Source organism: Echiichthys vipera (genome assembly GCF_963691815.1).
Source record: "Echiichthys vipera genome assembly, chromosome: 3".
Lineage (NCBI taxonomy): Eukaryota > Metazoa > Chordata > Actinopteri > Perciformes > Trachinidae > Echiichthys > Echiichthys vipera.
Genome location: NC_139828.1, coordinates 3,954,514 through 3,982,015, shown reverse-complemented (window position 1 = coordinate 3,982,015; position 27,502 = coordinate 3,954,514). Strand labels below are relative to the sequence as shown.

The 27,502-nt window shown below is 47.0% G+C and overlaps 1 protein-coding gene across 1 annotated transcript; it reads right to left on the bottom strand.

Moving 5' to 3' along the window:
* Positions 1-329: 329 nt before the first annotated feature.
* Positions 330-26,825, bottom strand: slc22a23 (solute carrier family 22 member 23; the record flags this gene model as incomplete). Its single annotated transcript, XM_083940327.1, has 10 exons — positions 330-750; positions 3,138-3,261; positions 3,407-3,439; positions 4,903-5,129; positions 5,335-5,437; positions 6,937-7,064; positions 7,301-7,487; positions 20,768-20,922; positions 22,881-22,984; positions 26,394-26,825. 10 exons carry the CDS (start codon positions 26,823-26,825, stop codon positions 330-332), a joined length of 1,914 nt encoding a protein of 637 aa, XP_083796453.1.
* Between the last annotated feature and the right edge of the window lie 677 nt (positions 26,826-27,502).

The following is a 27,502-nucleotide window of genomic DNA, read 5'->3' as shown; positions in this document are numbered from 1 at the left end:
TGTAAATCATCCTCCGCGGAGAGGACGGCGGCGCCAAAAGGTCACCGACACCACTGAAGACTTCCATATTATTCAACAACACGCACACACTGACTTCAAAACCTTCGTCCGGTACAATATTTTTTGGCAACTCCTGAATGAATCATAGTCACTAAAAATGACACAACTGTTTTATCGTCACCATCTGGAACTTCAGCGTTAAAAGAGTTCATCTGGTTCATCCGAAAAAGATTTTTTTACCCTTAAAAGTTTTGTTCACTAGTTCAACGACCAGTCCAGGTTAATGCTCGAGCAGTAATTAGCACGGTAGTCGACTATTGCTGTGACGCTCACACCCCGTTGGCTATGGCACGGTTTCCAATCACCTCTCCACCGGTGGCCAGGGCGTACGACGCAGGCACCGCTGCCAGAGCGGTCGCTGCTGCCACCGTAGCGCCCCCAGTGGTCGTGAGGTGCAACGGCGTGTCGTGGACGCGGGAGTAGTCCCCGTCGGCCTTGGCGAGTAGGAGGTGCTGCTCCCCTGGATGGAGCAGGGTCTGACGGGTGAAGCTCTCTCCGTCGGCCAGGCTCTCGGGCAGGGGCTGGCCCCGCGGCTCGGGCAGCAGCAGCAGGCAGATGATGCACAGCAGGGTGCAGCAGGCGAAAATCACGTGATGGAGGAAGTAGCCCTTCTGGTTGTGCAGCTCCATGATGGGTGCGGTGAGCATGCCGAAGCCGGCGCTGGCCAGGACCAGGCCCAGACCTCCACCCCTGCACAGAGAGAGAGGAAGCGTAGCGGTTACAGAGGTAGTCTGACATGAAGAACAGGAGCTCTTAAGGCAACAGCGTGCTTCAAATGAAGTGCGAATGGAGTCGTCAACACCGTCCACTCCACCTGGGCAACTTCAGAGTTGGGGGGGCCTCGTCTAAAACTCTTTGGTTACTTTCTGTAACCGAGAACTACAGTATGTCCACTTCACGCAGTGATTGGCAGTGTTTTCCCTTCTTCATTCCTCATACATCTGCTAGTTTTTGAGTGTGCAAACGAATGAGTAGAGACGGTCTGAACTAGTGATCGAACCGATACATTTTTTACATGTATCGTACCGGGACGCAGGCTGCTGCGCTCGCCGATAGTTCTTCCCCAGTATTAATTACAGACAGGCGTCCACAGGCAGCTCCTTGTTGCTGGAGACGCCTTTTCAAGTTCAATAGTTGTTCCTTTTTTAAAGAAATTGAGACTTGTAACATTTGTATTCATCATTGTTTAATTTCTTTCTACTATTTATTGTTTCTTAGTGATGCTTCGATGCTTCTGCTTCTCTGTTTGCTTTCCACTTGCTGCTGTATAAAGTAATTTTCCCCTTTGTGTGACAAATAAATGGAATATCTTATCTTTTATGATGTAAATTGAGGGAGCAAAAGTAGTATCGGCTCCAAATATCAGCTAAAATCGTCAGTCCGTATGGGTCATCGGCTAAGGCTGATATCCATATGGGTCGATCCCCAGTCTGAGTGCAGGCAGCTTTACCCCCATCTGTACGGTTCGTCCTGCCTCGCACTCCTCTAAGCCGACACTTTTCAGCCCCACCTTAAAGTCTGGCCACACCGTACGGCTGGGTTTAAAAAATCAAATTCAAACGATCTTCATTTGAATGATCCGATACGATACATAAAATCCCTACATTAGTCTCTTAAATCCACAGGAGATCATCGCTGTCTTTCAGAGTGAAGATAATAAGATGATGTGTAATGTTTATATCTGTACTGTCCAAATATTAAGACAAGCTGTATTTTCGTTCTTTAAACTTTAATGCCAATGAAGCATCTTTGCTTTAGCTGCAGCAGAATGAGGAGTGCACAACCAGTCTGAATCTATTTCATCCACCAAAACACCGGCTAACACCGATCATACCAGACACTTAAAAGAGTCATTTAAAAGTATTTGTTTGTTAACTTTGGCCCATCACTAACACTTGGTATGAGTTTGCATTTGAAGCATACTGAACCTTTTGTGGGCACTAAGAAAGTCCATACTCACCTGTCAGTCAGAACTGCACCACAAGGTGGAGCCAGCGAGCAACATGAGAACAAGAGCTTCGTGATAACACACACAGTATGAAACATACAGTCGTTGTCAGTGTGTACTGTTTTTGCGGTTAGTGCACAAGAACTCACTGTGCTCCACCATTTTGTACGAGATGTTGTACTTTTGTGAGTTATAATCAGTTATAATGTGACTTTGGAATCACATGCAAGATCAATTTAACAAATAGACAACTAAACAAAGACTTCAGACATTAAAAAAAAGAAAAGATAAACCATTTATAATTATTCTAATTCTAAATATTCATCAAATTGTTGTTGTATGGAATTTTCGTGGACAAATTTTACATACATTTGAAAATGGCGTCAAAGCAATTTCAGTCAAAAACAGCTGGACTTGGTTCTTTGTCCAGGAAGACGTTTCACCTCTCATCCAAGAGGCTTCATCAGTTCATGTACGCATCTGACCAGGCTGGGACTGGACCAGGACCAGGACCAGGCTGGGACTGGACCAGGACCAGGACCAGGACCGGGACCAGGCTGGGACTGGACCAGGACCAGGACCAGGCTGGGACTGGTCAAACTAACTGGTGTGGAGATCCAGGTATTTAACCTCTCACAAGGCCGATGATGTCACTGACTACCTGGATCTCCACACCAGTTAGTTGGACCAGTCCCAGCCTGGTCCTGGTCCTGGTCCAGTCCCAGCCTGTTCCTGGTCCTGGTCCTGGTCCTGGTCTTGGTCCTGGTCCTGGTCCAGTCCTAGCCTGGTCCTGGTCCTGGTCCAGTCCCAGCCTGGTCCAGTCCCAGCCTGGTCCTGGTCCTGGTCCTGGTCCAGTCCCAGCCTGGTCAGATGCGTACATGAACTGATGAAGCCTCTTGGATCAGAGGTGAAACGTCTTCCTAGACAAAGAACCAGTAAGTCCAGTTGCTTTTGACTGAAACTGCTTTGAGGAGAACGACGACCTGGACACGTGAGAACATTCACAGGCTCGTGCTATAGGCAGCGAATAAGAAGTGATTTCAGACACAGCCTGGAGCCTGGAGCTCGCCTGCTGCAGAAACGTCCCCTAAGCGTCGTATTCTCTTTGTTTATGACCACCCAGGCTCACCTGATGACAGTAGGGGTGATTTCAGCACAAAAGAAAATGCTGAGCGTGCTGACTGCGTGAGAGGAGAACATGCCGATGATGGAGAAGGCCACCGAGAATTTCCTGTTCAGAGTGTCTCGCAGAACTGTGCAGAAGAGGACAAGGAAAAAGGCGTAAGTACCAGAAACACTGCTAATTTAACATTAACCAGGCACACACACGTGTTCACGAGGCGTTACTCTACGTCGACCTTTAAATTAGACTCACAAAGCAGTAAAGTGAAGCCGTACCTGTGTCATGGCGAAGGCTGTACTTCCCAATCACTGGAGGAGGAGGAGGAAAGAGGAGAACATGTTATTTAGTCAGCACAAAGGGCGGCACAGTGCAGCTGACTCATAACAAGCAGAAGGGAGAAGCTTAGCACTGGAGCCTGAAATCACTACTGTACTGCACATGTAGGTCAGAAAAGGGAGGATGAGGGGAGGCTCCTATTAGACAGAGCTGAACTGACTGTGACTGTTTAATGACACACGCATGCTAAATATGCAAGTACGGCTAGCTGTAGCGTTTGGAATAACCTTTCCCCAAACAGTGATCATCCAATCATAGTGTAACCGTCGTTAACTTTGGTGTTTTCTCAACAGAACAATCGAGATTTAAGAATCCAGCATCAAAACAGGCTTTTTTTCTGCCTTTCTAAAACAAAAAACAAGGTAAAAGTGTAAGGTAGCGTGTGCTTTTCAGCGTTTACTATAAGACGCCTATATTAGCATGTCTGGCTAACTAGCTTAATACTCACATTTGCAACCTGGTGTTACTTCCAAGGCAGAGGGGGTAGCATCATATTAGGTGAGTGTGTTATTCTGTGCTGTTTTATTTTATTTTTTTAAACAAAAACCCGTTCTGGGAGCCGTTCCTGGGTGATGCTAACGTTAAATTAGCGTTTAAAGCACCTTTAGCTGCTCTGCCGTCGTCAGATGGAGCATAAACTTTCTCAACTCATTAGTGACTCATCATAAAAGACGCATATTAATCTGATTTCTGTGTTATGTTCTTTTTTTATCGTCATGTAACATTAGCAACACATGAAATACAACTGGAGCTAACTAGCTTAGCCTTGCAAAACAACAACAATGCTGCTCCTTAGGTGTGTCACGGTTTCAATACTAAAACGAAAATCGACCAAAATGAGCTTTCAGTTGCAATGATCAAAAACAGGATCAGCGATTCCCCCATTTTAAATACATTATACATACACATGCGGCCTTAGTGTGGTACATGTGCCCCCACATATATGGTTTATAACAACTGACACCATGATGTAGCCTGTATTTGTAAAGACAGGTCATAAAACCTAATATCTTTATTAACTCCATTGTCTAAAAATGGCATAGCAACAAAAAACAAAACAAAAATCTCATCTAATCATGGATTTGAGGAATTGTGACACCACTACTGCTCCTTTATTTCCACGTTTTTAACAAAGCATCACTGGTGAAAATGCCTTTTTTTAACGTCGTTACGCCCCTTGTTTGCCATTATGTCATCAATGTAGAGTTATTCATTTCACATAAGTCAAAATCAGCAACGTTTAAAGCCAATGAATGTGCAGTAATTGACAATAACTTAAATTAAGGTTATTTAGTGACAGCTGATAAAACATGCCATCAACGTTATTAATTGTTAGGCTACAAAATCAACGATTTCCAGCCAAAAAGGAGAAATTCCTCATTAAATGAACCCCGATATTTTATATTTATGCAGCTCTGTGTGATATTTAACTCACGGTTGAGTAAACCCAGCTGCAGCAGCGACGCCAGGGCCGTGATGATCATGAAGGTGAGCAGCCCTCCGCGCCGACCCATCATCCCCACCGCGGGGCAAACCGCCAGGCAGGTTGCCACGGCGATGCCAGCCATGGTGTAATAGTCGGCGTGGCACAGAGCGGTGGGCTGGGCCTCTGGGTCCATCATGCTGCGGGCGAAGCAGTGGTGGATCCCGTAACCTGTCAGCCTGCGCCCACGACACAAAGACACGATAAGAAAGCAGACAAGGAGGTGGTACCTGACACGTGCGTCTGAGCTTTACACACACACACACACACACACATGCATGCCTCTCTGGGGGGATGAGCTCATGTGTAATTCATGCTCTCTCAACACAACGGATGCTGATTAAAAAAAGGGAACGGCAGCAGCAGCCCCGGCCCCACACTTACGAGTTGACGCACAGCACCACGATGTTTTTCCACAGGTTCCTCGTGCTCATCATCTTGACAATGCAGGTCCTCTGGGGCTTCTTGTGCAGCTCCTGCTCCAGCTCTGGTAGGAAACATGAAACACACACACACACCGTGAGACCCTTTTCTTACAGGAGGTAATGAGAGGCCGGCCGCTGAGGGACCTTTCTGCACAGAGAAGCTTATGTGCTGTGGGGCCTTTAGACGGATACAGCGCGTCCCTTTGCCCGCTCTCATCATCTATCTGTCTGCTTGGCCACTGGGAGAGGCAAGAACACTGAGTATGTGTCTCTCAATGTCTCTCAATGTCTCTCAATGTCTCTCATCCCTTCCACGAAACCCTGGATGAGCTTCAGAGCAGCTTCAGCAGCAGACTCGTTCAACCTCGCTGCTTAAAGAACGGCACAGGAAACAGTTCCTACCTGCTGCCGTCAGACTCTACGACGCTGCACAACAACGCTCAGGAAATCTATCTATCTATCTATCCATCTATCCATCCATCCATCCATCCATCCATCTATCCATCCATCCATCCATCCCTCTATCCCTCTATCCCTCTATCTATACCTATCTCTCTTTCTCTGTATCTCTTTCTCTCTCTTTCTCCCTCTCACTTTCTCTATCTATCTATCTATCTATCTATCTATCTATCTATCTATCTATCTATCTATCTATCTATCTATCTATCTATCTATCTATCTATCTATCTATCTATCTATCTATCTATCTATCTATCTATCTATCTATCTATCTATCTATCTATCTATCTATCTATCTATCTATCTATCTATCTATCTATCTATCCATCTATCCCTCTATCCCTCTATATCTCTCTCTCTGTCTCTTTCTCTCTCTTTCTTTCTCCATCTCTCTCTTTATCTCGCTCTTTCTCTCTCTCTCTCTATCTCTTTCTGTCTCTTTCTCTCTCTCTCTCTCTCTCTTTCTCTCTCTCTATCTCTCTATCACAGAGGAGGAGAGGAGAGATTTAACTGAAGGACATTTCCAACATGTTTCTTCTTCAGGGAGAATTAATGAACATGTTTTTGACCATATACTATATATTCTGTTGATAGAGCGATATTTGAAGACTCGTCATGGGCTCTAAGAGACTGTGCTGGGCCATTTCCATATTTCACACATTTATAATAAAATGAATCACAAATTAATGAAACTCAAATGGAAATAATCCTTAGTGGCAGCCTGAGACAGATGTCTTCATTGATTTTCCAGGGAGAACTCACTGTTGATCTCAAGAGGTGTGCGTGTGTGTGTTCATGTGTGCGTGTGCGTGTGCGTGTGCGTGTGCGTGTGTGTGTGTGTCTGTGTGATATTGCAGTTGCATTTCATCATAGACATCATAGCAGTTGTGAAAACCGCAGCGCTTACACATGTGAAGAGGAGATCTTTGAACCTTTGTATGTGAATCAGTGCCTTTGTGTGCTTTGCATGTTCATTTCATCACACACCAAGAAACAGGTGCAACTTAACACAGATGGCAATAAAATAATCTTTACAATGACGTGAAAAAAGCAAAAAGGAGTTTAAACTCAGAGTGAACGAGTACTTTATGATGTGTATCACCTGTAAGAACTCCACTGGGCTCAGTTGCCATGTTAACCTGGTTCTTCCTGGCGATGCGCAGCATCATGGCTTTGGACCGCCTGTAATGCTGGGTGGCCAGCAACCAGCGCAACGACTCAGGGAAAAGCCTGCAGAGTGTGAGAGACAGTGAGAGAGCGATGGGAATGACATGGAGAGAGAGAGAGAGGCGACAACGGATTTGTAAGAACAAGAAAAGACAGAAATGTGGGAAGAAGAGAAACAATAGAAGAAAGGGAGTATTGTTTGTAAGTTGAAGCAAGGGCTGTGTAGTGCAGTGTGTGTACTGTACAAGCCGTCGCCTGGCTCAGCGCGGAAGAATCCAACACCCCCCCACGGGACTCACCAGACGTAGGGCAGCATCAGAACGAAAGGGCTGATTATAACGATCTGCAGCACCTGCCAGTCATCCCGGTCCGGCCAATTGCGGCACAGAGCGGCCACCCCTGGCATCAGTAGCTGCCCGCCCACCATCAGAAAGCTGGCCACCATGGTCATGGAGAAGCGCCAGGCTGGCAAACACAGCTCGATCCCTGAAACGAAGGAAGAGGAAGAGTTAGCCTCACATCAAACATAGCTTCTTGTAGTGAAGGCGCACCAGTGGAGTGGATAAATCATGTATACGCTGCATGTGTGTGGATGTGATTAGCATCATAAACTAAACAGCAGCATTAATGGCCTGCAGGAGTGTGATGTGTGTGCTTGTTTAACGGTGGGGGCCGTATTGAATTCCCTCTCTGAATTATTGAGGACTCCTTTGACTGATACTTCCCACGAGAACACACGAGTTTAACCTCTTTATAAACTCAGGAGGACGGACTTCACGTCGAGGCAGCTGCTCGCTGAGCGCTTCACTGTAACCTTCCCCTTAATCCCCCCCAACCGGGCTCTCATCCCCTCCCCTACTGCCTGTAACATGGTACAGTCCAGATGGCCTGGCCCATATGGCAAGGTCTTTTTGAAGGTGACCATTGTGGGAGAGAGAGAGAGAGAGAGAGAGAGGGAGGGAGGGAGGGAGGCAGAGAGAGCGAGGGGGAGACTCACTGACCTGGCCTCCTGTACCGTCACTTCTTATTGTGGAGAAGAAGAGAAAGAGGGGGAGGAGAGGGAGCAGGAGGGAGAGGAGAAAGTAGGGAGAGAGGGGCAGAATACAAATTACTTTCCCCCCCTAGAGGACGCGGAAAAGTCCCTTCATTCATCAGTGGGATCACCGGAGGAATGATAAAGAAAAAGAGGGAGGCAGAGAGAGAGAGAGAGACGGACGGAGAGGAGGATGGAGAGACAAATAAAGATGACAGAGAGACAGGAAAAGGATTCAGTTGGAACAAAAGACGCGGAGAAGAGAATGAAGGTATTACTTAGAAATCCCTTCATCTCTTGTTCTCTTCGGACCCAGACGGACAGTTTTACAGTTAGCGTCTCCACAAAAGCCCCCCCGCAGGAGCCACAACAGAGGGAGGAAATTACATTGACCTATAATCCTTAACCTGCCGTCTCTCTCTTCATCCTCGTGGGGGAGAAAGTCAGTCAGCCATTAGTGTAAGAAAGCAGTAATAACACAATGTAAAAATACCCTGAAGCTCAAGCTCAAATATTTATTTAGGGGGGAATTCTGGTTTGTTGTGATCCAACAGTGCGGCCTTTAATTAAAGCGAAAGCTGGTTTTGGCACCGTGCTTCCATTTCAGTCCAGCAGCGAGTCTTTATTGCGTTTTGCTGTTGTTTACAGTCACTTTGCGCTCCTCTCCTCTTTGCTTGAACAGCAGGGAGGTGCAGGAACAACTAGGGGCGCACTCACACTGTCCGTCCGTACCGTGCCCCGTGCTTTAGGGTCCTTGTCCCCCCCCCCCCCGGCCCGTTTGTACTCACACTACCTGGGCCTCGGAGAATGCTTCTTGCTGCCTATACGTCATCACGCCATAACACGTCACACGCATTGATGACGTCATGGCGATGCGTGGCTTTGTTTCCAGATCTTTCCGTAGACCTCAGAATTTTTGTGCGTCTTGTCGACTGTTTTTGAATCTTTTCATCGACCAAATCTGCAGTAAACACTCCACCTCCGCATCACACCAACGTGAACCTTTCACCGCCATTGTTTTAAATGTCCGCGCATGGTCCCTCCTTCTTTTTTCTATGTCCCAACAGGCGCACAGGAAATGACCTCAGAACCGCCGTAGGCCTCGTGCTCGTACACGTGTGCACGCTCGTGCTCGTACATGTGCAAACGTGCTTTACAAAAGCCCATCTCTCCCAAACGGGCCGTGGATGGCAAGCGTGCCGCTCCTAGGAGCAGTACCGTTGCACTCACACTGGTCAAAAGAACTAGACTTTAGCCGTGAAACGTCCTGGGGCACGGTACAGAAGGACAGTTTGAGTGCGACCTAGGTTAAAAAAAAACGTGCCTGCGGGCTGAAATTCACTGCGATCATCTGAGCAAGGGAAGTACGCTAGCCGCTAAATTGAGTGGTGTTATAACCGAGCAGTCTGATGTGTGTTGTGATACTAAAGCAACCTGGTGTCGTTTCCAGGTGGTTAAACTAAGATAAACACAGTGGACGGTCGTGCATAAAGCCAATGTGGTTCCACTCAAAGCTCAAAAAAATGGTATTCGGGACGGCCCTATTAGCCAGGTTAAGAAAGTCACTTAGCTGAGATCCCACTGAGAAGGAATGACCCTGAAATGTCAGTGAAAGTTACAGGAAAACTGTGTTCAACAGACGTCTGCTGCAGGCGATTACCGTCTCCTACTAGCAGAGAGAAAGTGCAGGAGCGGCAAGGTTGTTTCGTTCAATATGTCGCTGCAGTCTGCCTGACTCATTGATCCGTTATCTGACTGAGGTTTGTGACAGTAACAATCTATGGCCCCGACCATGGCTCTAAAATATCAGCAGCCCATTAGGCGAGCATATACTCACATGACCTGAATCATGTCCTCTGCTCCTGACCGCGAGCGTCTACGCTGATGATAGACCGATTTATCTGACGATGCCTGGGCTCATGAGGCCAATTAACAACAACAAAACCAAGCTAAACTAGCTTACAGGGCTAAAAAAAAACTATCGTATGGGCATCCCCAGCCCTCAGTCCTACTCGTTTGTCAGATTTGTCATTTGGGATGATTGTAGGACTGTTAGCATGACTATGCTCCAAGTTATAGCCACTTTATAAAATTAATGTGCTGTGTTTTCAACTTGTTCTGGCAAACGAACAATGAACGTTTGTAGTATTATTGTTTATATATATTAGTGTTTTTAAATCGTGGTTGTACAATTAGGGAGTTATACGTACATAACAATGCTTCATCAATTGCTGATGATCAATGTTTTGTATGTGAAAGTACCTAAAACTGTCATATTTCAGCTCATTTAATGTGAATATTTTCTGGTTTCTTTCCTCTTCCACAACAGTGAACCGCATACCTCTGAGTTGTGGACGTTGTCTTGGGCTTTGGGAAACACTTGATTGATATTTTTCACCATTTTATGGACAAATCAACTAATTTAAAGTAGCCTATAATGATGAAAGTGCAGTTGTACCTCAAAATTATACAAAAACCGCACAGTGCTCGTTTACATGTACTTTATTTCCACCACTGCTGTTTGTTCTGACAACACGGCACTGTGTCTCTGTGATACTGCTGTCCACAGCAGTCAATAGACATGGATCAGACAGAACCAGACACACACACACACACACACACACACACACACACACACACACACACACACACACACACACACACTAGAGACATAAACTGTACCTTGGCAAAGGCAATGCATCTCTAAACCTACCTCGCAAAACAAAAACCTCTCCCCAACTCTCTGGGGAGGTTTTCTGATCCCGCTGACTCTACCGGGACGTCTACACACACACACACACACACACACACACACACACACACACACACACTCCCACATTTGCTGGCAAGGACCTTTTGTTCCAGCTGAGTGGGAGAATGGTTCTCCTTGTGCTGATTATCTCACTGCCCCCCTGTGGGTTGATCCTCCCTCGCCCCCACTCCTGCCCACTCTTCCCTCCTGCTCATCAGGGCTGAAGTGGCTCCCTCACCCTTTGTAAAAGCCACCATCCCCCACTTCTGCCCACCCTCCTTACCCCCCTTCTTCCTCCTCCTCCTCCTCCTCCTCCTCCTCCTCCTGCTCCCACAGCGCAGCTTCTCCTTAACAGTTGCAGAGGAGAGTGGAAAACAAAAACCTATAATGGAAGAAAGGGGAGGCTAAAAAACAAAGAGAAGGCAACAAAAAGCAGCTGATCTAAGGGCCTAAATGGATCTTTGATAACAAATGGCAACACCACACACACACACACACACACACACACACACACACACACTCTTTGTGTTGTCTGCTGCACCCTCGCTAACCTTGCCCAGGGCATGAGAGCGGGGCGCAGAGACAGTTGGCTTTCTAACAGCATGTGTTCAGAGCGAGAGCCGCAGTCTGGTTCTGTGTGTCAGATGCGATGCATTGGGAGGTTGCAGGTGGTGAATTGGACTCTAGATTTGGGAACGGGGAGAATTGTAGCGCTGAACAATATATCAATGACTCAACCCTGTATTCACAACGATTTTCAGCCATTTTCTTTATCATACCATTGAATTAAACAGACTCTTCCCTGCCAGCTCCCTTCTATAAAGTCTTTGTAATGTCCGATCGAGCCCATGTGTGATAGAAGCAGCTCATTGTCTGGAGAATTCACTGCGAGCGAGTGGGCGTGTTGATGACGTCTCTATCATGCGGCTCACGCAAATGAAGAAGGGGGATTTACGCGAAGAGGGCAAATAGGATGGATCTGGATTAGCCGATTTTGCCATAACTGCGGTAACATGGCGTCACGCTTTCATAGACTTAACGCAGGCTGACATTGTGACTTGTGTGTCTTTTTCCTTCCATAGTGTTGAATAATATGTTCACTGATAAATAATAATGTGTTATATCCTCTGACAATAACCGTGATGTCAAAATCTCCTAACGGCAACGAAAACGTCGAACTGGATGGACGACGAGATTTGAGATTTGTCCAAACCATCACGGTTACCGCGCTGTAATCCACATCGTGTGTCCTCCGTCCTGCACGTTCTACCCCAACACCTCCCCTCGCCTCAACCATTATACCTTATACTTAAGATATCACTTCATTAGTCCCACAAAGGGGAATTAGAGGTAGCTCTTACGGGGTGCTGCCTGGCCTACATTGCAGATAAACATTGCCGCCTCTTGAGACATGTTTCCAGCACATTAGCTAGTTCTGGCATTTCTCTGTTTTGTTTCACTGTACATTGAATACCTTGGGATTTGGACCGATCGTCCCACAAGACAAGTTTGAGGGCGCACTCACACTGTCCATCCGTACCGTGCCCAAACAGGTTTCATGGCTAAAGTCTGGTTCGTTTGACCAGTGTGAGGGCGTACTCACACTGTCCTTCTGGCCGGGGCCAAAACCGTTTTTTCAGCTAAAGCCTAGTACCTTTAAGCAGTATGAGTGCACCCGCTCCGCGCATAACGGCGTCCACGGCCCGCTTGAAAGAGGTGGGCTTTAGCGGAGCCGTTTGCACATGTACGAGCACGAGCGTGCGCAGGTGTACGAGCACGAGCACGAGCCCTACGGCAGTAGCAGTATGTCCGCCTGTTCGGACATGTAAATAGAAGGACGGACCATGCGGGGACATTTTACAACAACAACAATGGCGGTGAAAGGTTCACGTTGGTGTGATGCGGAGGTGGAGTGTTTACTGCAGATTTGCTCGATGAAAATATTCAAAAACAGTCGACAAGACGCACAAAAACTCCGAGGTCTGTGGAAAGATTTATAAACAAAGCCACACACACGCGATCAATGCGTGTGACGTGTTACGGCGTAATGGCGTATGGACAGCAAGAAGCATTGGCCGGCCCTGGCAGTGTGAGTACAAACGGGGCTGGGGCACGGGGGGAGAGGGACCCTAAAGCCCGGGTCGCGGTACGGAAGGACAGTGTGAGTACGCTCTGAGTGCAACTGTACCGCGTCTAGGAGCGGTACGGTCCCGTCCGCGGACCGCTTGGGTGAGGTGGGCTTTTGTAAAGCACGTTTGCACATGTACGAGCACGAGCTTGCACACAAGATTTGGACCGATTGTCCCACAAAACAAGTTTTAATAAGTCATCTTATTCTCTGGACGCATCTTTCACTATTTGCCGGCTTGTTGTAGAGTAAACAAAGTAAACCAGTAATGAAATCTGGAAGGACACAGCTCAGACCTCCCCCCAGGCCATGTCCTGTTTGCACTGTGAATGAAAGTAAAAATAATTTTACATCCATAATTTTATGGGTTCTTAAGTGGCCAAAGCGACAACCTTCCACCCCCAAGTTTCATTTAAAAACACGGCCAGTAGTTTTTCTGTAATCCTGCTGACAAACGGACAAACGGACAAACCGAACCCTAAACCAAACCTCCTTGGCTTCAGGGGCAGGGATGGGAAACAGGTCCGTTTGACAAGGGCACAGTGTGACAGGACAGTGCTTTCCCCAGCTGAGTCAGCTGTAGCCGTCGCCTCAGCTCATAACACACACACACACACACACACACACACACACACACACACACACACACACACACACACACACACACACACACACACACACACACACACACACACACACACACACACACACACCCACACACACACACGCACTTGCATATCCATATCCCATGTCTCTGTCATTACCTCCGAGCCTCTGAGGGGCAGAGACAGTGAGGAAGAGACAAAGTTATTAACCTTGTCTCACTGGTGTAATAGCAACTACAGGAGAATTCCTCTGGGACTTTGCAAACCTCATCTTCTCAGCTCCACCTTGAGAAATGCCTCTGAAAGTGTTTCCAGTTTGCTACAGCAGCTCAAGTCTGCTGGGATTCACAGGATGCACACTGAATTCAAATGCTGACACAAGTTTGTAAGAAAAACGAAAACCTTTTTTAACTCCTGCATGTGAATGTACTCCTCTGACCCTGGACTCTCAAGACGTCTTCAGACTTAATAGTGTCGTTCAAGACATATATTTGTCTGTACAAGTCTCAGGGAGGGGGGCAAGTACCCTAAAGCACGGGGCACGGTACGGACGGACAGTGTGAGTGCGCCCTTAGTGAAATCATCTCATACGCACCACCCCGCACTTCCAGTGGCTCATAAATGATGATTGAGAGAGATGGTCACAACGGTGCTGCAGTCGCTCTACCACACCGTTGTGACGAAAAGAGAGCTGAGGAAGGCAAAGCTCTGGATCTACCGCTCAGTCCTGGTTCCTACCCTCACCTGTGGTCATGAAAGCTGGGTCAGGACCCAAAGAACGAGTTGCAGGACCAGGTGGAGAGATTATATCTCCACACTGGCCTGGGAACGCCTCAGGATCCCCCAGTTAGAGCTGGTTAATGTGGCCCGGGAAAGGGAAGTTTGGGGTCCCCTGCTAAAGCTGCTGCCCCCCGCGACCCGACCCCGGATAAGAGGCTGAAGATGAGATGAGATGAGAGCCGAAAACACTCATGAAGGAGCTTTTTTTTGGTGAAACAGTGATTGTTGGGAACATATTAAGTTTATGGATCTATAGCAGAGAAGTGGGTTATGCTGCGTAAGTGGCGTGAGACGTCACTATGATCGTTTGATGCTTTAGGAAGCCGTAGTAACTTCTGTGAAACCAAACTGACTACACCTGCTATCTGCTGTGAAAGAGCCACTCTCAAAAACCAACAGAGCGCAACTATTTCATACTCAATAGTCAGATTTTCAGTAGAGAATTCCTCAAAGGTGTGTCTGTGAATACATTCTTGCACTTGCATTAATATGATAATACTTTCCAAGTTGAGTTTAGATAACAAAGAAAAAGGTACAAGGACACAGGAGCTCCAGGAGGACGGTCCCCAGGTGCGTGCCGAATTACAAAAACGAATAATCCCCGAATGCAGAATTAGGTGTGACCGTCAAATATTTGCGCAACACACAAATCAGCACATTTTTACATTAGCAGAACAAACCGGAGCTCCCGCTGGCAGCTCCAGAGGAGTTTATTATTCACTGCGTGCTGCGGAGAGATAACCACGACGATGAGAGATTTCAAATGAGCCCGGAGAAAATGAGAAAGTGAGGCCGAGAGTAATGAAACGCTAGTGAGGAAGAGAGGAGGAGGAGGAGGAGGAGGAGGAGGAGGGGGTGAATGGGGCAGAGGAGAGTCGAGGGAGGCATAGAGTGAAAATGGAAAGAGCCAGAGAGCTGCTGGATTTAGAAACAGAAATGCAGCCCTGCGTTTACAGTGAGCGAGGGAGGGAGGGAGGAGAGATGGGCATGATAAGATGGAGCAGTGCAAACACAGCACATGGACACATGCGGACTCACTGTACAATCACCCCTAATACACTTTACGTGTGCTGCATGCACATATGTGTCCCTGTCTGATCCGCTGCGGTCTATTTAGCACTCTGCAGTCTCCCAGGCTCTCATGTGAAAGTGCTTTCAGCTTTAATTTGAGGCTTTTTTTACATCCATAATAGGTGTTAACGTCTGTCCCTTTTTACGCACAGCCCCCTCCGATTTTAGCCTCACTCAGCAGGATGATGATACTTAACATGCAGATGAGGCAACCGGGGGTTTTTAAGGACAAGCGGGAACGTGTTTTTGACCTCAAACTAACTCTGATGTGTCTCAACTGCAGGCGACAGAAGAAGAAACAAGCTTGACGTGAATCTAAAGCAGAAGCCCTGAAAATCCCTCGTTGCACAAGAAAACTGTGAGCACATGGTAAGTACAGTAGTTCAACGTGGAACGGAGACGTTGATCCGTTCACTGTGACGGATTCGTTTCTCTTCCAAATAGGAAAATGAGCTGCTGTCTTGTTTCCTCCCCTGTGCGACTTCTATTTAACCTCAGCCCAGATCCAAACAGCACGCCCCAGAGATGCTGATGGGTAGTGTTTGGATGGGAGACTGTGAGCTTAGAGAACACAGTCTCATTATTACTAAAAACCAGAGTATCCTTTTAAATGTGAGGACTTTATTTCAGTGTTTCCCACTTGTCTGATTCCTTTTGGCACCTTAGGGCGCACTCACACTGTTCCTCCGTCCCGCACCCCGTGCTTTAGGGTCCTTGTCCCCCCCTCCAGACCCGTTTGTACTCACACTACCTGGGCCTGGGCGAATGCTTCTTGCTGCCTATACGTCATCACGCCGTAACACGTCACACGCATTGATGACGTCATGGCGATGCGTGGCTTTGTTTCCAGATCTTTCCGTAGACCTCTGAGTTTTTGTGCGTCTTGTCGACTGTTTTTGAATCTTTTCGTCGACCAAATCTGCAGTAAACACTCCACCTCCGCATCACACCAACGTGAACCTTTCACCGCCATTGTTTTAAATGTCCGTGCATGGTCCCTCCTTCTTTTTTCTATGTCCCAACAGGCGCACAGGAAATGACCTCAGAACCGCCGTAGGTCTCGTGCTCGTACTCGTGCGCACGCTCGTGCTCGTACATGTGCAAACGCGCTTTACAAAAGCCCACCTCTCCCAAACGGGCCGTGGACGACCAGCTGGCCGGTGTTATGCGCGGAGCGGTTGCACTCACACTGGTCAAACGCACTAGGCTTGACCCGAAAAACCTGTTTTGGCCCGGTGCGGAAGGACAGTGTGAGTGCGAAAGTTAATATATAAAAAACTTCCTACACTCTTCATCTAATGAGGATATTAACAAGCTTTGATTGGTCTCATATGCAGTGGTAGTGGTAGTGGTGGAAAAAGTACATTTACTCAGGTACTGTAAGTGCAAGTTTGATGTACTTCTACTGTACCTGAGTACAGTCTCAGAAATTAAGAGGAGCAAAGACAAAAATGCCCCCAAAAATCTCAATACACCCCTAAAAGACACGACTGAGGGGCAAAACCTGACCCTGATATTTAAATATAAGTATTCATTTAATACCAGTTTAGGCAAATATTCTAATCCTACATTAACCATCATTTAATTACATCTGAATTAATTTAATTTCCCTTTCTGTCTCTAACTCACACAAACTGCGCTGTTACATAAATGCACTGATAACAGCGTTAAGATACTATTAACATAGTCTATATGAAATAACCACATGGTAAAGCCTGCTTTCGTATACTCCTGTGTGAGTTTAACACTTGAAAAATGAAAAGTATTATTATTTAGTGCAAAATGAAAACAACATGCAAGGATCGGAACGTAAAGCCGCGTCTAAATGATGTAAACATTGCTGTAACGCAGTTCAGCCTCTAGTTGCGGACATTGCGATAGAAACAATATAGAAAATATATGAGGAGCTCTTTTCTAAAACGTTATACCTATATAGACGACCATTCACACCTACGGGCAATTTTAGAGTCATCAATGAACTGAACACCTGCACGTCTTTGGACTGTTCGAGGAAACCGGAGAACCCGGATATATATATATATAAATAGCTCTTTTCCAAAACGCTATAAATCCATTTTAATAGTTTTCAGGAAGATTACATTTTTTACCCAGACCCACACATTTGGTTAATATTCATTTATCTTGTCAAAATGTTTTTTATGGCTCAGTCTGAACGTGTTGAACGGACGGACGAAACAAAAAACTCTCCCGCTTCAGAGCGCCGCCATGTTGGATCGCATAGAACGCTCACTGAGTTCTGATTGGTCGAGATTTTTCATCTGTTTTTAGTAATTTTGTCACATTTTTGTTGTGTTTTTCATTTGTTTTTAGTTGTTTTTGTGTTTTTTATCTGTTTTTAGTTGTTTTTGTGGTGTTTTCATCTGTTTTTAGTTATTTTTTTCACCTTTTGTGGTGTTTTCATCTGTTTTTAGTCATTTTTTTCACCTTTTGTGGTGTTTGCATCTGTTTTTAGTAATTTTGTCACATTTTTGTTGTGTTTTTTATCTGTTTTTAGTCGTTTTTTTCACTTTCACTCAGTCTGAACATGTTGAACGGACGGAAGAAACAAAAAACTCTCCCGCTTCAGAGCGCCGCCATGTTGGATCGCATAGAACGCTCACTGAATTCTGATTGGTCGAGAGGACGTATCGCAGTTAGGCTAAAAATAGGTTTGGTGCTGGTCGCGGTTTGGAAAGGAACTGCATCTTGAGACCATTTTAAACAAGGAAATATAGAGATTTGGCAGAAACACTGATGAAGCAGTGAAAAGGTTCTGTTTACAGCAAAGTGACAAACTCATTTTTTTAAAACTTGGCTTTTATCTCGTTTTGGAAAAGAGCTCTTCATACGTACGATAGACATTTTCATGGCGTTTTTAAGTTATGTATCGTCATAATGCCCAGCCCTACGAGTTCTTGTTTGAATGTTCAGGATCACTGTCCTGTAAAAACGTCTACGGGTTGAGTGTTCACCCAGTGTGCTTGGTTTCCCTCCTGCAGGATGACCGTTGTTCCTCTCTGGGCGAACATTCAAAGCAGAAACCAGGTGAGAAGCTTCAGATTTCCCTCTGCGTCTGTGTGCTTTGGAATAATGAGCTGCATTCATGCGTCGGCTCAGCATTCAGCCTTTGAGGATGTGTTTGTTGGAAGCTGTTATTCTACATGTCTTTTTTTTTACCGTTAATGGGACGGCAGTGTCCGCTGTCTGTGAGTTTACTTCAAAGTGACTCATTCTGTGGCAGAGAGCCGACGGTCCCTCCCACTGCACTCATCTACACCTCACACAACAGACAATCGCCTCACACACACTCATGCAAACACAGTTTTGGTGCACTTCAAAGTGCATGCATACAGTGTGTTCTCAGCAGAGACACACACACACACACACACACACACACACACACACACACATGGTTGCTTATCCCATCATTGTGTGTATGAATGAGGGAACTGTAGAGATATAGAGGGACAGGAGGAAATGTCTGAACAGTAAACATCATTAAATACCGGCCTGAATTTCAAATTTATAGAGAATAATTACGATTTAAATCTCAATACGAGATGGCTTTAAATCCTATTTCACGCTCACACATCCGCAACTCCCTGTGACTTTGACTCAAAGGGCCGCAAACACAACACAACTCCTGTTTGTATACATCACACATTGAATCCATCTCTCGGGAGCCTCTCTGCAGACGGCTCGAAGGCGTCCATTTTGTTTGTTTGTTTTTTAGATGCAGATCAGCGAGGATTTAATCAGGAACCCCCGCTGAGAGGGACAAAACCCCGCCCCACTGCCCGAGCTCAAAGTCTGCCCCCGCTTCACGCATTATGTATGACTAATCTCCCACCGGCCTGACAGAGAGGAGGCCTGCAGAGGGGGGGCAGCCGCAGGGAGAGAGGGGACTGCGGCGGGGAGGTGAGGGCACTCCCAGGAGAGATCACAACGCTATCGTCCTGCTCGGTGTCATTAAGATCACCTTGGCCGCCGGCGAGTACGCAGAGCCACCGAGGGGATGTGCTGAGAGGAAACATCTTACATGAGGGGAGAAACAGACCTGCGTTTGTGCTTCCACCACAAACCTTAATAATTTAAGAAGATGATATGAAACTGTTCCGTTTGAAGGTTTGGTCATTTGGAGTCTAATATGCAACGTAACCACCAAGTACGAGCTAGCTGCTACGCCTCGTCTAGCTTCTGTGACTGCATCCAATCTCTCACCGCAACCCGCTCCACATCCAATCAGCCGATTCTACGGTCAGTTGATATCACCACCATAAATATGAGGCTGTGTGTCCCTACTCTACCGCCCAGTTGCCTCAGTAAGCTGCTATCCCATCCGCATGTATGAGACGCTCAGAGCAACCGCTGGACAGATGACATTAAATAAACACAACAAAGGATGGAGCACGAACGAGAAACAGGAGCAGGGAAAGCAGAAATATACTAGAGAGCATCTTGTGATTGGATCACACCTGCTGCGATGCCCAATCAGGTCAGCGGCGTAACCCCACCCCCAACTTCTGCTGCCCTCAGTCAAACCACACCCATTTTTTAAAACTTGGCCTTGAGTTTCTGCATCTTTTCCAAAATCAACTTAGAGCACTTTACGAGCATTTCAAGGTGCCTTTCAAGCTTTTCCAGCAGCGCAGAGCTGGTAAACTACATATTCATATATTGTATATGTACATACAGTATGCAGATTATTGCACATCACATTAAATCAGATGTTATTGTGCTGTAAACAACCAAAGTTATGTTTCGTACTGCTGTGGGTGCAGCAGCTAAGAGGATTTTAGCCACCTAAAAAAAGTGTATTTTCACTGCTGTCTACGGACCTAAAAAAGTGTACTCTATTTAGATTATTGTCACTGCTTTAACTTGCCGTCAGACAGTCCTGTTAAAGTTTCCTTGAGGGGGCTGAAGCCGTTATATTGCGCTTGTCAAAGCCACCAAAACAGTAATTTTACCCCATAGAATAGGGGTGTCAAAGTGATCCAGTAAAGGGCCGTGTGGCTGCAGGTTTTCATTCCAACCAAGCAAGAACACACCTGACTCGACTTACTCCATCACCTGAACTGTCTTCACACAGTTGATTTGTTGGACCAGGTGTGTTTTTGATTGGTTGGAATGAAAACCTGCAGCCACAGCGACTCTTTACTGGATCAGTGTGACACCCTTGTCATAGAACGTAGGAGTCCCTAGTTAGTTTAGCTAGTTTGGTTGTGTTATTGTGAGACTTTGGTGTTTTCCTCTACGTCCGCTCCAGAGATCCATACTACTGAGGCACTAATGATGAGATCATATAAACCCAATAAAGTGCAGAGCAAGGATGAGAACCAGTGAAAGCAGAACTAAAGAGCAGACAGGCTTGAAGAGGCGGCAGCGTTTACTTACTGAGCACGTAGAGGGAGAGAGCGAGGCCCGCCAAGCAGAAACCCTCAAAGAAGCGCAAGGTGCTGAACATGGTGACGTTTACAGAGAAGGCAACACTCAGACCGAACACCAGCATGAAAAGCACCGAGAGGATCAACACCGGGTGTCGACCAAACCTTAGAGACAGAGGGAAGGAGAAGGAGAAGGAGAAGAAGGAGAAAGGCGTAGAAAAGTGTTTAGAAAGTGTCACAAACTGAGAAAAGAAGCTTTTGTAGTGAGAGGGGTCATTCCCTCATTGTTTGCGTCAGACTGCGTGGACTTCCTGGTTTGAGGGGGGGTCAGTAGGTCAGCAGGTCAGCGGGTCAGGTCAGAGCTGAGGCCTCCACATTTCTTTACATTGTCTCCACGGTTACTGGTCCCAAACACAATGCATGGCCCTTTTTTCCCATGAGGCAGCTCAGGTGGTTTTCAGACCGCAGACGGGACCACGATGAGTTTAACGGACAACAGCGCGTCTTAAAGGGTCACGTCACCCAATTACAACCACACACATTCTCTCACTTAGACATGCAAATAGACTGGGAGTTAAAACCAAGTACATATAAATCGTATAAATCCGTGTTTGGAGATTTTGTTTGTGGTGCTCACAGCTTAAAAATGTAATTTAAATAATTTAAAAGCACAACATGACGTCTGAAAACAATCTGAGGGACGTTTTTATTAGGACACACACACACACACACACACACACACACACACACACACACACACACACACACACACGCACGAACACACACGTCGCTCTCGGGATGTCTACGTTGGTCAGCTTATCGATCCAGACTGAAATACGTCCACAGATATCAGATGGATTGGTATGAAATGAACTTCCCGGAGGAAAACTCTAAAGAGTGAAATGTCCTTGAAATTTGGTGCAGACATTCACGTCCTCCACGGGATGAACTTTCAATATTTATACATCCATTTCTTGGCTTCATGACCCACAACCACCCACAACCCTGGAGACAGGATGGTGAACATGGTGAACTATACTTGCTTTAAGCCTGCTAGCACTGATGTTGTGAGCATATTAGCATGCTGATGTTAGCATTTAGCTCTACGCACCCCTGTACAGCCTCACAGACCTGCAGACGTGGAAATACAGTCTTTGTCTTGTTTCACGGTGGATTTCATTTCCACTGCGTGGTTCAACTCAACCCGACTCACTTTTGGTACCGGGTACTTTTCTCTATTTTGCGTCCGATCGCCACAGCGGCACAGCGTGAAATTGCCGTGACATCAGATTCAACGTTGATCAAGGTGGTACCATAAAAAAGTACCAGGTGCTCTCAACAACTTTTAAGTGTAATTCCGGCGCAAAATTATCCCATGGTCTTTTTGCGGCACTTTTGTGTATAAACTAAAATCTGGGAGAGTCGCTAACAGCGGACGTGGCTAACACTGATTAGCTCGGGGCAGTACGGTGAAGGCATTCAAAGGTCTTTTTTAACCACTAATACTGCTTAAAATGACATCAAACCTCTGCAGCAGCATGAGAAGAGTCCCTACACACACAACAAAGCAGCAACAACGTAGTTAGTGAAGGCAGAGTTTATTACAAGAGTGTTTTAAAGACTTACCTACTGGCCCCTGTACCAGCTCCTCTCATAGTAAAGTCCATTACAGTGGATTACCAAAGTCAATCCCAAAGGAAGGAGCCCATTGCTGCTTTGTTTTGTGTGTAGCGACTCTTCTCATGCTGCTGCAGAGGTTTGCTGTTATTTTGAACAGTATTAGTGGTTAAAAAAGACCTTTGAATGCCTTCATCGTGCTGCCGCAAGCTAATCAGTGTTAGCCACGTCCGGCTGTTAGCCACTCTCCTGGATTTCTCCGTTAATAGTTGTTACACACAAAAAAAAACTGTCTCAGGGGCTTATTTGATGAGTGTATTTGTCTAAAAGGACCCTGGGATGACTTTACGCCGGAATTACACTTTAAGCTTGAAGTGAGTTGAGTAGAGACGTACCAAGCAGTGGAAATTGGAGACAACAAACCCTGAGCTTAGATGAATGCATGGTTTAGGGTTAACGAACAGAAACTGTACATAAGCACAAAACGGGTAGAAGGGGCAGCTTACCAGTCGGCCATGACACCCATCACCAGGTAGCCAAATATGGAGCCCACCAGCAGAGAGAACTTGGCAATGTGCACCTTCCAGGCTGAGTCACACACCAGGTTCCACTGAAACGAGAGACAAACAATGAGAGAGAGAGAGAGAGAGAGAGAAAGAGACGTTAACTTTTCAGAGAAAACCTCCCACACTGAGATAAAAGGGAATTAAACATCAGCCATCAGAGAAGAGTGGGCTTTCCTCTTGCTCAGTCTGTCTGTCAGGAGTCCGTCTCTGACTCACTGTTTTGAGAATTCATGAACGCTGATGAGTGCGCAAACACGCCGCCGACGCTTTTCAAATATGCAAATGTGCCTTTCGAAGAAAAAGAGCAAGCGTGTGAGCGGGGGAGAAAGAGCAGCATGCGTGTGTGTGAATGTGGGCGCGTGTCTGCGATAACAGGAATCAATAGCTTTCCACTCTTTCCTCTAAAGCTCACGGGTCAGTGCGCGCTGCACCGCCGCTGCTGCTGCTCTGGGCATCTGATACTCAGCCAAGGACACATGTGGAAGCACGATGCGTACTCTATATTTGTGCACGACCCTGAAAGTATCCGCAGCGGCGTGTGAAAATCCTGTTGGTGTTTAACTGATGCGCACAACTCTCCCGCTGGGCCTGCGACCGTGCAGAGGAGATGATTATTGGTTATGACTGATGGCTTCGGTTGGGAAACGGCCGGTGGTGATGTGGAGAACTCAGTCAGTGTGGGTTTATTAAGTACGGGCTATTAGCACCAGCGGGATCTGGGAAAATCCAGTTGGGTCGTGCACACGGGCTGGAGCCGGCTGTGATTGGACTCTCAGGGCGCACTCACACTGTCCTTCCGCACCGCGCCAAAACAGGTTTTTCGGGTAAAGCCTAGTGCGTTTGACCAGTGCGACTGCACCCGCTCCGCGCATAACTGCGGTCAGCTGGCCGTCCCCGGCCCGCCTGAGAGAGGTGGGCTTTTGTAAAGCACGTTTGCACATGTACGAGCATGAGTGTGCGCACGTGTACGAGCACGAGGCCTACGGTGGTTCTGAGGTCATTTCCTGTGCGCCTGTTGGCACATAGAAAAAAGAAGGAGGGACCATGCGCTGACATTTAAAACAATGGCGGTGAAAGGTTCACGTTGGTGTGATGCGGAGGTGGAGTGTTTACTGCAGATTTGGTCGATGAAAAGATTCAAAAACAGTCGACAAGACGCACAAAAACTCCGAGGTCTACGGAAAGATCTGGAAACAAAGCCACGCATCGCCATGACGTCATCAATGCGTGTGACGTGTGACGTGTTACGGCGTGATGACGTATAGGCAGCAAGAAGCATTCGCCGAGGCCCAGGTAGTGTGAGTACAAACAGGCCTGGAGGGGGGGGACAAGGACCCTAAAGCACGGGGCACGGGACGGACGCACAGTGGGAGTGCGCCCTCAGTGGAATGGCACTGAGATGAAAGTTTTGTATTTTACACAGGTGCACGGGCCAGATTGACTCCGCTGTCATGTGATTTAACATGTTGCTTTAAATATCTGCAGCATATGAGCTCAAAACTGAAGCTCTGAAGGTTTTAAAACTGGGTTTTGACCCAGGAAGCCAATTGAAATCAGGGTTCTACGATCATAAGGCTCGTGAAGGTCTTTATTAAGTCTGTGCTTTAGTGTAGCGCTGCCATTATTTCTTATTATCCATGAGCCTGCTGATTATTTTCTTCATTATTCAATTCATTGTTTGCAGAAAACAGTGACAAATGTCCATCCAGAGTCTCAAAGTCCAAGGTCGCATCTTTAAATGTCTTGTTTTGTCCAAATATTTTGTTTAATACGACAGAGAAAAGCAAGATCTCTCCATATTTGAGAGGCTGGAAACGGCATTTCCTTTCTTTGTGCATTAAAAGTCACTTGTTTGATTGATCTGATATCAAAATGGTCTGCAATGAGCTGTCGATGAGCTGACTGTTGCAGCTCTATAATCTCTCAGCTCTAAATAATTATTAAAGTATTTCTGAATCTACTTCAGCGCCGAACAAAACATGGATTCAGCGATATATCGCATTACTTCATCACGCGAAACATAATCGTTACGTTGGCATCAAATATCGATATTTTCTTAGTTATTTTTATTCATTAAGTTTATTTTTGTTCTCTGTAAATTTCATTTGCACAGATTGAAAAGCTTCTAGTGAGGCTTCAATTATTGTTACCCCACAAAAGTTCAGTTGCTGGTTATTTTACATTTGAGTGACTGCACACGTGGACAAGTGTGTGTGTGTGTGTGTGTGTGTGTGTGTGTGTGTGTGTGTGTGCGTGTGTGTGTGTGTGTGTGTGTGTGTGTGTGTGCGTGCGAGTGTTTAAGAGGCACTAAGCTGCACTTTGTAGTACACCGTTTCATCTCAGTCTCTAATTCCGACACCAACACTGACACCGCAATGCACGCTTCTTCAGTCACACTGATATCGTAACGTATCGCAGAGGATTGTCTCGCAGTGTATCGACTATCTACCGCCGTGATACCGTTGTGACGAGGGCAACGTATCGTGAGAGTATCATGAGTTACTCTGTGGTTTTTCCCAAACAAAGTGAGTTCTGCGCAAAGACACATCCGTCCTTATTCAGCAGATCTGTACATTAGCCCTTACATACAGTTCCTCCTTCAATGTCTTTATAAATGTTGGTGTTTTACGCTATTAGTTACATTCACTGAGTCAAGGCCAGCGACATGTTACTCTCCATCAGCCTCTGCAGATACACAGAGGGGAGATATCAGGAGGACAGAAGTGCATCCTGGCTCTCTGGCTCTGCACAAGTGAAGGGCTTCGTGTGATGTAACGCACAAGAGTGGAGCACAGTGCACTGACTTGAACATCACTTTGATCATTATACATGAGATTTTACAGCTGCAGAGATTAATCGGTTAATTGTCAGCTGTTAAATTCAGTTTGAGTCGTTTTTTTAAAGCAGAAAAGTCAAACGTGTTCTGATTTTAGCTTCTTAAATGTGAATATTTTGTGTTTTTTCCTCTGTGACAGTAAACTGGATATTTCTGAGACATTAAAGGACGTCATCTAGGGCTTTGGGAAACGCAGATCCACGTTTTTCACCATTTTCTGACATTTTATAGAAGAAAACAACTCATCGACGCATTCACTGACAATGGAAAATAAGATTTCGCTGCAGATTTGGTGATTTGGTCTCAATTTGACACGTTGTGATGTGTGAATGTCGAAAAACAATAATGTGATCAACTGACTTCAACCTTGTCGTTAAGACAAGCTCAAAGTCATCAGCTGCTGTTTTCACACACACACACACACACGCACACACACTCACACACACACACACATACACACACACACACACACACACACACACACACACACACACACACAGTGTCAGTGTTATCGGTCTGCTCTAAACTGAGTGGCAGTGATGATGATGGTGATGATGGTGATGATGAAGATGTCTCCTCTGTCAGAGATAACACTGATGGTCGAGCTCAGCCGTTACCTTGGTAACCACATTCTGACTAAGTCCCGTCTGCAGCTCGAGCCTCCACTCCTTGCAGGCGCACAGCAAACCGCTGCCGTCGCTCCCGTACAGCTCCCCGGTGCCGTTGCCCCTGAACTGCAGCGCGGGCACGCCGGCGGGGACGGTGACCGGCGGGGGCGCCCCGGTCCAGTTACTCTCATTGGTGAGGGGTTGCACGCACGTGCCATTTGGCTGCGCCAGGAGGAAATAATCCGAAAACTGGCTAAAGCCGATGAACAATGCCGGTATCCAGGTCAGGACCACGAGCTGCTTCTGGTGCTTCCCGAAGCCCCCCAGAGACGGCAGAACCGAGCCGTCGATGTGCGGCAGCAGCCGGGGCACCGGGTGCTCCAGCGGGGTGAAGCCGTTCTCTGGCGGGTGGTCCTGCGCCTCCGGCCGGCCGGCTGCCATCACGGCCGGGCCACAAAGAGAGCAGCTGAGCAGCGGGTGAAGCGAAGCCCCCGCTCTGTTGCCGTCCGCGCACTCTGCGTTAAGCCCTCTGACACAAAGGAGCCCACGGCGCGGATAGATCCTGTGTGTAGCCAACAAAAGCCCGATCCAAAAATAGGGGTCTCCGGTCCGTGCAGGCGTGCAGAGGCGCCCAATCACCGAGCGCTCGTCCTCATGGCGAGGGGGCTTGAAGCGACCAGGGGATGTCCGAGTGCAGAAGCTGCGTCAGGGCGAGAGGCTCCCGGAGAGGAGTGGACTCGGACAGGCAGGCATGCATGCTCACCCGCGCGGGCTTTGTATTCCATGAGAAGAGCTCGTGCAGCGGGACCCGTCCATGTGCAGCCGAAGCGGGCCAGGCCTGCCGGTGGTGAAGAAGTGGAATACGGAGCTACATCCACGCTGGGACCCTCTAAACATCTGCTGCGCCCTCATCCATGTGCGCCACAGGTCTCATACCTGTCCAAACGGTGACCCCCCCACGGGAGGTGCGCATCACTTTAGTGTCCTCAGGTGCAGAACCATCACCGAGTCATCGCCGGTCCACTCTGTCGGGGTCGAGTCCAGAGACGCGGCGGAATACGCTGCTCGGTTAGTCGCCGTCTAGTCAATGGGACGCGGTGCTACAGCGGGGCTGGAAG